Source organism: Lotus japonicus, chromosome 1 (assembly GCF_012489685.1).
Source record: "Lotus japonicus ecotype B-129 chromosome 1, LjGifu_v1.2".
Lineage (NCBI taxonomy): Eukaryota > Viridiplantae > Streptophyta > Magnoliopsida > Fabales > Fabaceae > Lotus > Lotus japonicus.
Genome location: NC_080041.1, coordinates 11180875 through 11196027, shown reverse-complemented (window position 1 = coordinate 11196027; position 15153 = coordinate 11180875). Strand labels below are relative to the sequence as shown.

The 15153-nt window shown below is 37.7% G+C and overlaps 1 protein-coding gene across 1 annotated transcript; it reads right to left on the bottom strand.

Annotated features, from left to right (window-relative positions):
* Positions 1-9447: 9447 nt before the first annotated feature.
* LOC130733587 (uncharacterized) lies at positions 9448-14715 on the bottom strand. The gene is made up of 6 exons (XM_057585808.1): positions 14211-14715; positions 12560-12688; positions 12354-12474; positions 12175-12256; positions 10279-10432; positions 9448-9880 (listed from the first exon to the last, which is right to left on the bottom strand). Exons 1-6 carry the CDS (start codon positions 14508-14510, stop codon positions 9746-9748), a joined length of 921 nt encoding a protein of 306 aa, XP_057441791.1. The 5' UTR covers positions 14511-14715; the 3' UTR covers positions 9448-9745.
* Between the last annotated feature and the right edge of the window lie 438 nt (positions 14716-15153).

Sequence of the window (15153 nt, the reverse complement as noted above, 5' to 3'; positions counted from 1 at the left end):
TGGTTCTTCCTGTTAGAGAGATTGTTCAAGTTTTCAGCTTTAGCAAAGGCACACTTTTGTTGTTTATGTTCTGAGCTTGGGGGTGGTGTGGCTTCAACTCCCACTATAAGGTTTGAGCTACGGGGTTGAATTACAGAAGTTTTTGTTGTGTTCCCAGTTTTGGGATTTTGTTCGGTTTCAGGGTTATCTGCATCACTTTTTGCTACCTTGCACCTCCACTTTTGTCTGTGTTGCAACTACTTAACGCTGCAAGCAATGGGGAAAAATAAGAGGAAAAGAAAGAAGAATCAGATGATGAGGAAGAGGAACAGAACCACCACAATTTATGGGTTTCTTGGCCGCCACCACTACTTCTGGGTTTTCCAGGGTTTCTTTTTCTTGTTCTGTACATGAAGAGAGGGTTCGAAGGCAGTGGGAAATTGAAGGAAATTAGGGTTCAGTTGTGGAAATGTTTATAATTTGGGTTAATTGGGGGGGAATTGGGATAAGTTTTGGGGGAAAATTAATTTAGTTGATTAGATTAGAGTTATAATTAGGAATAGATTAATTTTATTTAATAAATCCGACTTGTAATTGTTTTTCTATTTTTCAATTTTTGTATTCCACGTCAATTGACTTAACACAGTCAGCTTGCCATTTCAGCACTCATTGGAGCCCCGACTCCGGCAAGGATCCCTCCATACTGGTTTAGAATTTACAACTACTGTTGTGTTGTCCCATTTCCATCCAATAACTACTGTTATGATAATTTTTGTGATCTTTGAAATTCAAATCTGAGATGCACATACACGCAGAATCAGATATTCAAATTAAAATGAAAGAGACTGGAAAATGAAAGATGTGGTACTTTTGCACTTTGCTGGACATGGTAACTTGGTTTCTGGACCTGATTGTGACAGAGATGACTAGTGGCCTGGTTCTTTTTGTATGCGAGTGTGTGGATACTCAGTCTTTGGTGTCTACGAATTGTGGCTGCTTTTTTTTTTTTATCTTTCTCTAATTTTATCATCCATGAAGATAATATTGTTCGAGTCGGGTTCCATATCATTCTGAAGATTAAATGTGTTAAAGGTAGATTTCAACTTACCTCTCAACCATCACTTATAGTAAAGATTAACGCTGAGAGACTTATGTTTCGGCAGTAGACATTTCTTTGTCGCCGACCATCCGACCACTGCATGACTTGATGACTGTCAACGTTGCTCGACCGAACACAACTATCCAAGTGTATGGTCAGCCACCAGCCCACCAACCATCCAACTACCAAATGACGATCGCCGACTATGTTCGACATACGCAGTTATCCGAGTGTAAGTTTAGCTACCCACCATTCAACCACCACACCACGACTATTGACTATGCTCAACCAGAAATAGATATTTGGGTACATGGTTAATCACCGACCATCTAATCACTACATGTCGACCGCCGACTATACCTGACTAGACATAATTATTCTTCGGGGCGAAGGGAGAGGACGTGGTGGTGCCATGGCCTCCAAAAGTTTTTCAGTCTTTTATTTCACATGTCATATATATGTATGTGAGCGATAGAAAATACTGTAGGCATATCATATTCTTAGTTCTTAGCCCCTGTTGATCTTGACCCCCTAGTATCAAATTCCTACCTCCGTCACTAGTTATCTGGGTGCATGGTCATCCATCGACCATCCGACCACCACAGTCGTCCATCTCACCACCGGCTGGTATCTGTCGCCGTCACTTAGCACTTTAAACCTCAAGACAATCCTTTCTCCCAAGGTCAACAACTCTATACTCAAGGGAAAACGCGACGCTTAGAGAAGATGTCACAGGCAAAGCCCCTCGTATGGTTCGATCAGTGGCAATCAAGTTCCACACGTTAGAGAGTCCAGCAAAATAGAGTGATGTGATTAAATATCATAATTACAAGCCCTCTATTTCCTATTTTAAATTTTATAATCTTAACCTTCCATTTCCTATTTTAAATATTATTAAATTCAACATTAACCATGGACTAGCAAAATGGAGGATTGTGATTAAATGATTGTGTAAAACTTATTTACACTGTCAGTGCATAAAAAATAATCTCTTATTATAATCATGACTACTACTACTACCAAAGCTTAGTACAATGACAATGTAAATTAAATATATTATCAAATTGATTTAATTTATATGCAAAGAGAATATAAAAAGTTTAACATTCATCCAATCACGTTTTTCCCATTTTACATTATATTTTAAATAATTTTTAATCTAAATTTAATAATGATACGATAAATTGGCGCCCACTAGGGTGGGCAAGTTTCAAATTGGTCCACCGGTGGACCATCCCTCAACACCATTGGATTAGAGAATTTAGGAATATTCTTTTGATCAACGGTTAGGATTTACTGGAAATTAGAAGGGTAAAAGTGTAAAATGTCAAACCTTCTCTCCCTCCTTCTCTCTTTTCCTTTCCCAGAGAAACACATTCAAGTTTCAACCACCAACCTCAATCAGACCTTCATAACCAAGCCAAGCCAAGTCACCTTCAATCCCTCCATTGTCATTCTCAAATAATTGCAGTTTAAATAAACTAATTCCAAGTATATTCGTGTAGAATTGTTTCATTATCAACACATATTCCAATTCTAAATAAAGGGTACAAACGCTGCATGAAATCTCTTAGCTGATGAAGACACATTTTCAATTGAAAGACCATATGTGAACACAAGAAGATGACAAAAGCTTAGTCATAATAACCAGATCTGAAGCAAACTCAAAATACATCCCGTTCCAGAAATCAATTTATATAGAAAACTCAAAATAACCTAAAAAAATACATATCATATCTATAGCAGATGAGAAGGGGATGGAGAGGAGATGAACAACTTGAAAAAAAGCTATGAACTTGAACTTGAACCAGACCCAACAACCTCTTTACATCTTTCTCCACTGTGTTCTTACGAGGGTCGGTGAAATCAAACGTGACGCAACAAAGGCTCAGCTTGCTCACAAACAGGTTCATCTTCTCCGAGCTGTGAACGTCCATGAACGAAACCAACGGTTCAATCACCGACACGGTACTCGCCGGGAAAACAGCCGAAGACGAGGTTCGTTTCGCTGAGGACCCACCTCGCCGCCATGTGATCGGTAGTTCCTGCCTGCGGTGTGAAACCCTAGATCTCAGTCATGGAAGCGATGATGGCGAATGACGGCACCGACAACAGATTTGATCTGATGGCGGGTGATTCATGAAGAGACAATGACGGCCTGCGTCAGGTCCCGGTTCAGACCGGGACGACGTCGTCGTCACCCTCCTCGGCGCTGCACTTCACAATCGCCTCGTCGGACTCCCCCGGAAACGGCCACGGTTCACCCTCCGCCGTAGAAGTGATCAAACCGGAGGAGGAGGATGAGGATGTCGTGGTGGAGCTTTTCGATTGAGAAAGGTAAAGGGAGGAGGAACATAGAGGCTGCCAGGAAGAGGAAAGGGTAAAGGGAAAGGGAAAAGACAAAGTTACCCTCTGGTCCACCGGTGGACCAGTTTGAAACTTGCCCACCCTAGTGGGCACCTGATAAATTGATAGATTTTAATCAAAAGACGGTGTAATATTTTTACACTTTAGTGCATTGTAATTAAATTCTTATTAAATACCTTTTTTTTTGTTATAAGGAGGGGAAGACCCCAAGCAAAGGCTAAAACAAACTAGCAGCAGTACTAGAACTAGTGCCCGACTCTCTAGCTAGAATATAGTGGCACTTTCCAAAGGGGCTATCAAAACTATGAGTACCATAATTGAGCTCCAAGCCAACCTTGGCTAAGTAATCTGCCATAGAATTTGCAGACCTCGCTGTGTGCTGAAAAACCAAGCTGCCATAGGATGACTGGAGGTGAAGGATGTCCGCAGCCACCTGCTCGTACCTGTGAGAGCGAATATTCCGGGAAAGGAGAAGGTTGATTACCTCCAGGGAGTCCGACTCGACGATCACCTGATCAAGATCAAGAGCCATCACCATCTCGATCGTCGTCGCCACGACCAGAAGTTCCGTAAGAAAGACGTTGGTCGAGGACATAGTGCCAAGGTTTCTGCTGAAGCCTTTAATCCAAATACCATCTGCCCCGCGAATCACGCCTCCACAGCTTGCGATTAGCTCAGCGCTCATCGCCCCGTCGGCATTCACCTTAAACCAACCTGCATCAGGCGGTATCCACCTCACAGACCGCTGGATAGAAGGACACACATCAAAAGTTCCACGATTTTGGCCTTGAACATCCAACAGAACTGATGGGACCGCAGTTGCAAGAGCTTGATTCTTCAGCCCTAACGACTTGAGGAGAGACCAGATACGGTTGGAACTAAAAGGAATCTGGTTAAAAACCCAATCATTTCGCATCCGCCATATAGCTGAGAGGGAAGAAGCGAAAAACCTGGGCCAATCTATCATGGTTCCACCCTGGAGTTGGCCAGTTATATTTCTAAGAAGCCACTCTTCCCAGTTAGCAGTATAAAATTCTCTGTTACTACTATCTTGCAACGCTGACGTCCAGAAAGAAGCCAGGGCACTACAATCCTTAAAAAGGTGCATATAATCTTCAGAGGACGTAAGACAAAAAGGACAGAGATCACTCTCGCCCATGTGCCTCCGAACCCGCACTGCATTTGTGAGGACACCTCCATTACAAAGCTTCCATAGAAATACTCTCACTCGTTGGGGTCCCTTTATCCTCCAAATCGCCTTCCATTTGGCCTCATCAGCACGTTGGTATTGGACCTCGGATACTAGGTCGTAGGCTGACTTCGTGGTGAAGACGCCTGCAGTCGTACCTGCCCAGAAGATCCCATCAGATTCATGGTCATTTCGAATATCATGGAACATAGTAATTTCCTGCACTATATGACCCGGGAGATAACTAGCAAACAATTCATTTTTCCAGCCAATTCCTGGAACATAGAAGTGTGATACATGGAAATCAAGAGCACCATGAGGGACATCCTGAGTGGCCACCGTAAGAAGTACGTGCCCCGACATGACCCAGCTGTCCTGCCAGAAACGGACATTCGTACCATCCCCAAGTTGCCAACGACAACCCGAGACCAATTTGTCCCATGTTGTTCTAAATCCGCGCCAAGTTAATGACTCACGGCTGCAACGCTTGACTAGAGGCATGAGACCATCTCCACAGCCATATTTTCCTCTCAACACGCGCACCCACAACGAGTTACGTTGATGAATGAGTCCCCACCTAACCTTCATAAGCATGGCCTCGTTAAAATCCAAAGTTCGACGGAAACCTAAGCCGCCATGACACTTTGGGCTGCAAACAGTTTGCCAATTAATTCTTATTAAATACCATGAGAAGACAAACACCCTTGACATGTATACACTTTACAATCAAATCTTCGTTGTAATCAGATATATATTTATTCATAAATCTTATACTTAGCACAGATAAATTCATCATTTGTCTATTCTTTAGAACAAAACATGTCTGCATTCTGCAATCGATTCACAGACCACACGGGTATACGATGGTTTTTCTAATACTAAAGCTTACATTTTTAAATTTGAAGTGTACGTCTATTGTTAACATTAAAGTGCTGCATTGAAAAGCACGTACAATGAAATTAGAAAAAGTAAACTGAATATTTGTTTACCAAAAGAGCAAATTAAACTATAATCATCCCCTAAAGACAAAGAGCAGTTGTTTATTGAGTTGCACTCAATATTTTATGATAACTCTTTTTGATTTCCAGTATTCTAACAAACATATCTTCAATCTTTCCAAAATCACTTATTCCCACAAACATATTGGAAAGAGTTAGGAGACATAATGGTTTGGGAGGGTAAAGGGTAAAGGGTCCAGAGTTCGAACCCTGAGGAGGACTAATTTACTAACAACTAACATTTACATAATGGTTTGGGCAATCTTTTCCGTTATCTCGTTGGCTTGGGATCGGAATCTGCGCCGGGTTATTATTGAAAGTGACTCTCTTGTTGCAGTTAACTTGATTAATGGTGGATGCTCCATCTTGCACCCTTATGCATCCTTGGTGAACCAGATTCGGGCTTGGCTCCATCGTGAGTGGGAGGTGATTTGTGTGCATGTCCGGCGAGAAGCTAACCAAGTAGCGGATTGTTTGGCTGAAATGGCTCTCAAGCTTCCCTTTGGATTACATTTGTTGGAGCTTTGTCCTCCTCGTTGTTCGAGCTTGTTTTTGTCTGATACCGCGGGGGTGTCCTTCCCGCGTTTAGTTCCTACTAGTTTCTTTTTTCGGGCTTTAGCCATCCCTTTGTACCAAAAAAAAACTTATTCCCACAAAATATTGTATAGTATATTACTATATTTGAATCAGTTTATCTTTTTCTTGATTAAAATCAATTTTAAATAGAGTGTTTGGATGTTTTAAATTTCGATTAGAATTAATATTGTAGAAGATTTTCTGAAATCAATTCTCCTTTAGAGTGTTTGGATGTTTTATTATCTCCAAGCTTATGCAATGAAGCCATAAATTATAGTTTTACAGTTAACATAAATAGGGGATGTATCACATGAGAAATGTGATCTTATATGAGAAAATGAGAATAAATCATAACCGTTAGATCTAATCATGAATGGTCAAGATTAAAAAAATTAACGCTCACATGACCACTTAAAAATGTCATGTGAAAAGTCACATGATTTCATGTTTTAATCTTGACCGTTCAAGATTAGATCTAACGGTTATGATTTATTCTTATTTTCTCATACAAGAACATCTTTCTCATATGATACATCATCAACATAAACAATAGTAAAATTTCACAAATCACTTTGTCATTGTCTCCTTTTAAGCTTTGTTATTAAAGCCGTGATTAATACATCTTTTTTACTTTCGAAAAAAAAATTAATAAAATTTAACAAATTAGTTTAATGACATTAATTGTACTCTATAGAAATTCTTTTTCTTTATTCAAATATTAATCATTTCACTCTCAACTTAGTTTTGTCGGGTATCATTTTTAACAAAATTAATTCTATCAACAATTATTTCTGAAAGCACTGACTCAAACACCCATGAGCTATTGTCACGGGGAAAATGTTTTCTTCACACCTCATTTTGAGGTGGAAGGAGGTGGAGAAGGAGAGAGATAGGAAGAAAAGAAAAAGTAAGAGAGAGAGAAAGTATAAGATGTGATAAATGATAAGAGGAGAAAGGTAGAAACAAAAGTAGGTGAAAATGAAGTGTTTAAAAAATGAGGTATGTATATATCATTACTCATTGTCATGGCCTCATTTTGCTACTGTACATCACACCGGAGTTCCATGCATCAGCATCACATCACTATAATTACAGGGCAAAGAAAAATCCTTCAACCTTTTTGGCATCACAAAACGTTAAATATGAAGTACCAACCCCAAGAAGAATAGGATAATCAACATGGAAAGCTGCTTTTGAAGTCCAAAGGAGACATTTTGACAAGGCAACCAAATTAGTGTCTAAGAATAAATAAAGGGTCTAAAAGTAGACAAGCAGAAGAGAAGAGTGGTAAGAGAATGTGCCCCCATGAGAATGGAAAGAGATTCTTGCAGTTCCAACTCCTTTTCTTTGTCAAGATATTCAGGAATGCTGCTGGATAGAGCTTTAAAGACAGGCCAAGCTGGAAACCTTTGTTTTATTTTTGTTTATCCCAACCTAAATATATACCTAACATGATGTTGAGCTTCTAACCAATAATTTATTAATTCTTATTTCTTAAAGAACATAAGCCATACATGACCATGCTCCAAGTCACTTGGGTTGCCTTGCCAGTTACTACCTATCATGCTGGAGGGAAACTTTATGACAAGTAGATACCATCTAGTTAGAGTTGGAATTTGATACTGACAAAAAAAAAAAAGAGCTTGGAATTTGATATAAAGTGTCACAAATAATTAAACTTGCTATTGAACTCACAAGCTTCTAAAAGATCAAAACCCACGAAGCATATTTGGATCAGAAGTCAATTCATCTCATAATCGATTCTAGTTTTATAATTAATTGTAGAAAAAATCTAGAGTATTGAAAATTGGATTGATTACTTACTTAGTTCAGACACCGATTTAAGATTTAATGGTCAAACTGCGCTTAAATGGTGATAATTAAAAAATATTTTAATATTATTTACTATAATACGCCATATATTAACACAATATATTAAAAAAATTAGACTAAATTAAATTTCAAATTAATATAAGATTCATATTATATATTTTATATGATAAAAATTCAACAATAAATAGACAAATGATAAAAAATCATATATGTAGGTTATAATAACTTTCATTGGATTTTTATTTAGCTAAAAAGTATTTTTTAAAATAAAAAATAACACGTGGGTTCAACCCAATTTTCATGACCAGTTCTATAATGTACCGGTTTTCTTAGGTGAACAGATTAGTCTGAACCCCTACCCCTTGGGACGAAGTAATTAATATAAGTTTTTTATAACTACCTTTTAAGTCCGACAGTTTTTTCTCCCTTGGATTGGGGCACCATTTCCTCACCCTAATTTTTTGTTAACTAAAATAAAAAGGAATCCATACGGAATTAGCACACTTGACTGACATAATTGCTTATGTGTAGAACCCAATTAATAGCATCACATATCTCCTTCTCATGTACAGTTAATTAATATAATTCGCAGGATAATTCTTTATTTACTTTTTTTAGAAGCAAATGTTAGTTGTTAATTGTTAGTAAATTAGTTCTTTCACCAGGGTTTGAACCCTGCCCTTCACCCTTCAATACCCTTCATCTCCCTTAGCTAAACTATTTCACCTACCCTCACATCAGAGCTGACATTAGACTAAGTGATTAAGCAAATGGATCCCACAACAAATGCAACTCTTAATTTTTTCTTTATAGAACAAAATATTATAACTATCAAAATGAGATACCAACGATGTGTTATTGCAATGTTAGGCAAGTTAAATTCCTATAAGAGTGTGTTGACACAAATTTAAATCCTGTGAAAATTATTTGTGAAAGACTGTCACAGTTTCCCGAACGGATTTACACGTCAAAGACAAAAAAAAAAAAATTTGTTAGAACTTTAACCATTATTCTTACCCTCTAAAATGCACCTTACATCTTAGGGGAGCAAAATCCTAATGATACTATAGATGAGAAAACATCACTTTCTCAAATTTGCACAAGTGAATAAATGGCTAAATTTAATTTTTGGTGACTCTACTTGAACTTTTCAAAAGTACCTCAGCAACATATCTCTCTATCATATTCAAATTTGAACACGAACTCTCAATTTGAACTTACAAATATTCAAACATGTCATACATAATTATGCCAATGACAGAGACTGCTTTTGAAAGTTTCATACTAACAACCTCTACCTACGAGCCCTTCAAGATTTCTTTAACACATTTTTTATCCAAACTAGAAAAAACTAAGTGAGAAAGCATATTAAACTAACAACTGTTGCAAACAACTATGGAAAGTAATGAATTTTGAACTGCTAATAATTATTGATAAACAATTGTACAATAAACCATCAAGATACTTTCCAACAGATTGCAAGCCTATAAACAACAATAAGAATTCTGGCAATCTACATACATAAATGGTGAACTAACTTGGCTTCAAGAAGCAGCATTTGAAACCTCTGGATGCTCCAGAAACAAATGGATGCTATACAAAGAATCTAAACCGTACAATCAGCAGCTGCCCTTCTAGCAATATAATTATGAGAGTTTCACCAAAAAATAAACAAAAGAGATACTAGCAAACGCGATTTTAGTTCTACAATGTCCAACTGGAAGCTGGAATCCCTTGCTTCTGGAACCAATCAGTCATGTGGAACTTTTCATAGAGCAAAGGCCTTACATCATTCTGCTCAGAGAGTTGCTTCAGAAGTGGAAGAATGACATCTAGAAGCTGAAAAACATGCAAAATACAGGAGATGGTGAGTAAATTATCAGAATATTAGGGTATGTTTGATTCCGGTTTTATTAAAAAGTTTCAAGTTTTTTAAAACAGAAAAAAAACGTCAGACATAAACTGATCTTAAAAGCAGATCTTATTTTCAGTTTTAAAAACTGAAATCTCAAAACATCTCAGAGATTTTTCTGTTTCTGTTTTCATTTTTCAAGTGACTCATCTTTCAGCTTTGCAAAACATCTTGTTCATATTTTTTTTTCTTCTTTTGAAAAACATGTAGAAATTGTTTCTGGAAATAGTTTTGAAATTCAGAAAACTAAATCAAACAAGCCCTTAGATGGGTGATTTTATTTTATTTGGGTCATGGTGTTTTATTTTCAACAGCAGATTAGCACCTGGGTGTCATGTGGATGCCCAGCAGAAAATGGGATGCACGGAATTCCATTCACTGGTTGCAATACAAAGCTGAAGGGATTGTTGTCTACAATAACAATGCGGCATAGATCCTTTGATATGCAGGTAAGATCCTTGACATGTTCCCTATATTCTCTGCAAGCATACAGCATTTATAAGAATGTATGCACAAATTCATCCAACAGACTCCACTATTAACTTCAAGCTTAAAAACTTAGACCACAAAAAGTTGAAAGGAGAAGAAATGTAATTTCATTTCTTATCTCAAATTAGTGAAATTACAATAGGTGGTTACATTATATAGACTAAATAAGGAAATAACTACAAAGAATAAATTTATACAAATCTCCTAATTTCAATTGTACAAATCACATAAATAAGAAAATAAGTATCTCATAATATTATCACAATATTAAAACAATATCTCATAATAATATCATGATGTTACAACACAAAATAACTTCAAAATTCCAGAAAGGATTCAAACTATTAATGACACATGGACATAAAAACTATAGAGAAACTCCACGCTTGGTGAGAATAACGTGAAAAGGAAACAATTAATTGTAACATCAATGAAAAGTATAAATAGATATGCATTTTGAGTTACAGAAGCTAGAAATCCAAGAAATTGTCTAAATAACAACACTCCAGAGTTATTGACAGATTGACATATAGGCAGTTGTTATACCTTTCTAGCGAGATTTCAGCAGTTGAATTTATACCAACCCCCAAAAGAAGAAAGTAAATGCATGAGCAAGCAGAATATAATAAAAGTTTAGCCTTAAGATTAATGCAAGAGTATAGAATTTATTTTATTCCATCCAAGTTCAGAGATTGCAATAAAGTCATAGTTACTTAGCAGCGATAGCTCATAAAAGCAAGTGACTAGGATCACAACCACAAGTCACCTGAGCATAACTCAAGAGGTTGGGATGGGTGGGGATTTGGGTAGAGCACGTAAGTGCAAGTTGTGGTAACAACTACCAGTACACCGAAACTGAAAACATGGAATGGACAAACCCGCTAAACAGTTGCGTCTGTATAATCCAGACTCATCTCTAACTATCTTGGGTAAAAACAACAAAATTATCGAGACATTCTGCCCGAAAATCCAAAGCATGTAACCCTCAGGACTTTGAAAATAATACAAAAGGCATCCAATAGTTTTTCCCTTTAAAAAAGTTCAAGGAAACCACATTCTACATGACAAAAAAATGACCAAATAGTGTATCATTCAAATAGACTTGTAAGTACTCTGCTTACTGAAGTACCATCACAAACATGTATATCACCACTATAATGTTGAAGTAATATCATATGCATATATGTATAAATAAATAGCCAGCAATAACAACAACGGCCTTTTAATGACAACATTTAGAAATAATGAAAGAGACTCATTGCTGCATGATTCTTCTATACCAGCATAAAATTTTCAACCATTTAATTATGCAGCATGCTGCAGTTAAAATTAGCAAAGGCTCATTCAGGCCAATAGAGTCAATCCATATTATTGTTATTATTATTTTGTCTCCCAGAATATCCTCTAACTAGATAGGCGAGAGACTGATTTCTCGGAGATTAATTTCTCCATTCACATGAATCCAAGGACCAAAACCAGGACCACATGTAAGAGTCAAGACATATTATATAAATGCAACAAGTTTGTACCAAATATCTGTCTGTGAGTGTTTTATCAGTGCTGCCAAGATTCAATGATGTCCACCCCAACGTATAAAGAAAACAGCGATAAGACATAGGTTGGTATGGGAAAATCAAGGAACAAGATGACTATAAAGAAAGGTTAAATGGATTATAACAGTATTTTACATAAAAACAGAGTACTGGATAGGAAACGAGGTAGAAGCACTTACGTGCTAATTGTCGAAGGCCGGTAAAGTCGTAGACTGAACAGATTTTCTATGTCTATTCTGTCAACAAGGGGTCTAGCATATCCTGTGAGAATTTAGAGACAGATATCAATCAGAAACATTAAACAGAATTCCATAAACATAAATATCAATTGAGTGCAGCTTAGTATTTTGGGGAGAACCTTCGAGACCAGCAGTAAACAGTACCAAGTCAGCAAATTCACCAACTTTCCTTAAGAATTCCTTCAGCCCAGGGCGTTCAAAGACAGTAACATAATTGATTTTCGGTTTGCCTTCTCCTTCCTTGAAAATCCAACATGCCCAACTGAGGATATAACATATTCTACTTCAGAACAAATACTTAGATGCAAGTTACAGTGGAACATACCTTATCTGAAGATACACATTCCAGATCAAACCAATTCAAACCACCCTCAATTGCTTGAGCACGTAGTGAAGCTGGCAGGCTTGATGTCTCATATGCACATACCAGTGTTTCATCCAAGTCAAGCACTACCTACACATGCACATATTTACATTACAAACAGGAAATATAACTGGACCAGATTTGTGGTGGGGAGGGAGTAAGAAAAGGAAACAACATAAAGCGTGAAATTATTTGCAATCTAATAACAGTAATTGTTTCCATTATAAGAAGCCAAAATGTGACAAGTTTTTAGCTTTGAGTAAAGTGGATATGTCCTGACAAGCTCTATGGAACTCTGACATAAGCAACAGGAATCACTCAAATCAGTATACGGTTTATCAAGACCAATGCTTCAGGCTTCCACAATACAAATGGCCACCGCCGAATGCAGAGGACCAGATTCTGTAATCATGTTAGCGCGTTCACAATTAAACCTCCCATAATCACTTCTTCCCTCACAATTATCCCCCAACGTGGAAACCAACGGGGTTCCCAAACACATATCATCAAACATGAGAATGCATTTCTGAGCCACTTCTAAGCGCGTGTTTGATTTTCCTTTGCACCTGCACCACACTCTCGTTGAAGTAAAAGCAACTAATTGTTGCTTCTCAGAAAAATGAGCACTGGAACTCGTGCACCATCAACCCAACGAATGCACAAACACGCAAAATATTTACTTTAACCTCAGACGATTCCAAAACCTCTTAAGATGACAGAAGTTAACCATTTTCCAAGTTGCACGAGTCAACAGGACACCATGAAAGTTTTATAATATGCACGTTCAAAAGAAATCAAAACCAGAACACCCAAAGATTTACAGTTAAACGAAAATCAAATACAAAAACAAGAGAGCAGGAAATGAAAAATAGTGCGAAGATATGAAGACAACAAGCCACGGAAGCTGCATGAAGCAAGCAATCATAGAAACAGGCTAAGTTTGAAGTACAACAGAGGAAAAGAATATGATCTTTCTCTCAAAACACAAATTTTAATGCTGAACACTTGTATGTACTACCCAAAGGGGTTTGGCCTAGTCAAAGCATGCTACGTCCGTAAGGCTCAAGTGTGTACAAGGGTACCCACAAGGAGGTCCCTGGCTCGATTCCTTGTGAAAAGCATTCCCTTGGGGAGGAGGTTTATTTTACCCATGTTGCTCTAACCTCCGAGGCTGTAATCTTTGCATTGCTTACAAAAAAAAAACTAGTATGTACTATGATCCCAGGTTCACTCGTGTAACATCCTCAGTAATCTTTATCTACTACAAGCATCTCTATTCACCCTGCAGTTGCACCAGTACTAAACCAGGTACTCAAACCATGTTTTCTCCACAGTGTTCCCTTTGATATAAATATCACATCAATCCTATCAGACCCAACTCAAATCAGAGCCAAAACAGTTCACCTTACACATAGAATTCCAAATTCCCAATTCTAATTACTTCACATATAGCTCAAACTTCAAAATTTTCATCAAATAAACAAGTCCAGAAGTTCCATTCAAGCATAAATCAATCAATATCCCTACACTCAAAACACTTCACAAAACAACAACAACAACAATCATAATAACAATAAATAATTAAGCAGTGAGTGATTGTGGAAATAAATACCGTGAGTTTTTGGGTAGGGTGGTGATCGACGGCGGTGATTTCAAGGGCGGAGGGTGGTGGCGAATCGTGTTCCTGAAGCTCAACTGAGGGTAGGGGCTTGAAGGCATGAGGAGAAGAGGAAGAGGAACCTGAAGACGACGATGAAGAAGAACCAGAAGAGAACGAGAGCAAAGGGTAGTGACCAAGGGCTCTGATAATCTGAAAGAAGATCTGGAAGAAGAAGGCCAACCAGCTCAACAGTGCCCTCCACACTTGCTGAGTCCTCGGCGAGTACACCTCGGCCTGAGTCAACTCGCCCATCAGAAACCACTGAATCGGTGCGTAGTAGTACGAAGTGGAAGTGGTGTGGAATTGTGGTATATCGTGTTCGTGTTCTCTGTCTCTGTGAGGAATTCAGAGAGATGTGGTGATGATGATGATGATGGTGGTGCTTCGACGAAAGAGAAAGCCGGGAGAGAGGGCAGAACATATTGTTGAACGCGCTGCGGTGGCGCGTGTTTTTATACGGCTGCTTTTGTTATATTTTCTTCCTTTAAATTAAGGGAAAATCTATAAGTATCGATGAATAAGAATAAGGTGTACCACAACTAGTTCGACTTCTTAATATTTGGTCTATGGTTTCGATCTCTAAACGGTGTGTTCATTTGTAGGGACTTAACATGATCTCGCAACAATAGTTGTGGAAGCTTGAAATCCATACTCAACTTTGGTTAAGGTTTGTAAAATGTGAAACACAAATACAAATTGCACCTTTAAGGTAGCTTGTCATGCTTCTTTAAGGGTATTTTTGGAGAAAATGAAAAAAGGATGTCATGAATATAAGTGTGGGTGGTATTAATAGGTTTTATCTTAAATTAATTCGAATATCTTCTTTTTCTATGGATCTGAGTTTTTTACTTATAACAAATGCGAAAGAAAAGAAAAATAATAAAGGACCAACGCC

What these genes read in the sequence shown, in the direction of transcription:
- LOC130733587 (XM_057585808.1), bottom strand. Translation starts at nt 14,510, where the DNA reads ATGGGCGAGTTGACTCAGGCCGAGGTGTACTCGCCGAGGACTCAGCAA. An exon ending in GTTTACTGCTGGTCTCGAAG is followed by an intron (nt 12,257 to 12,353) that starts GTTCTCCCCAAA and finishes AAATTCTCACAG; the next exon opens with GATATGCTAGACCCCTTGTT. An exon ending in GGCATCCACATGACACCCAG is followed by an intron (nt 9,881 to 10,278) that starts GTGCTAATCTGC and finishes CATGTTTTTCAG; the next exon opens with CTTCTAGATGTCATTCTTCC.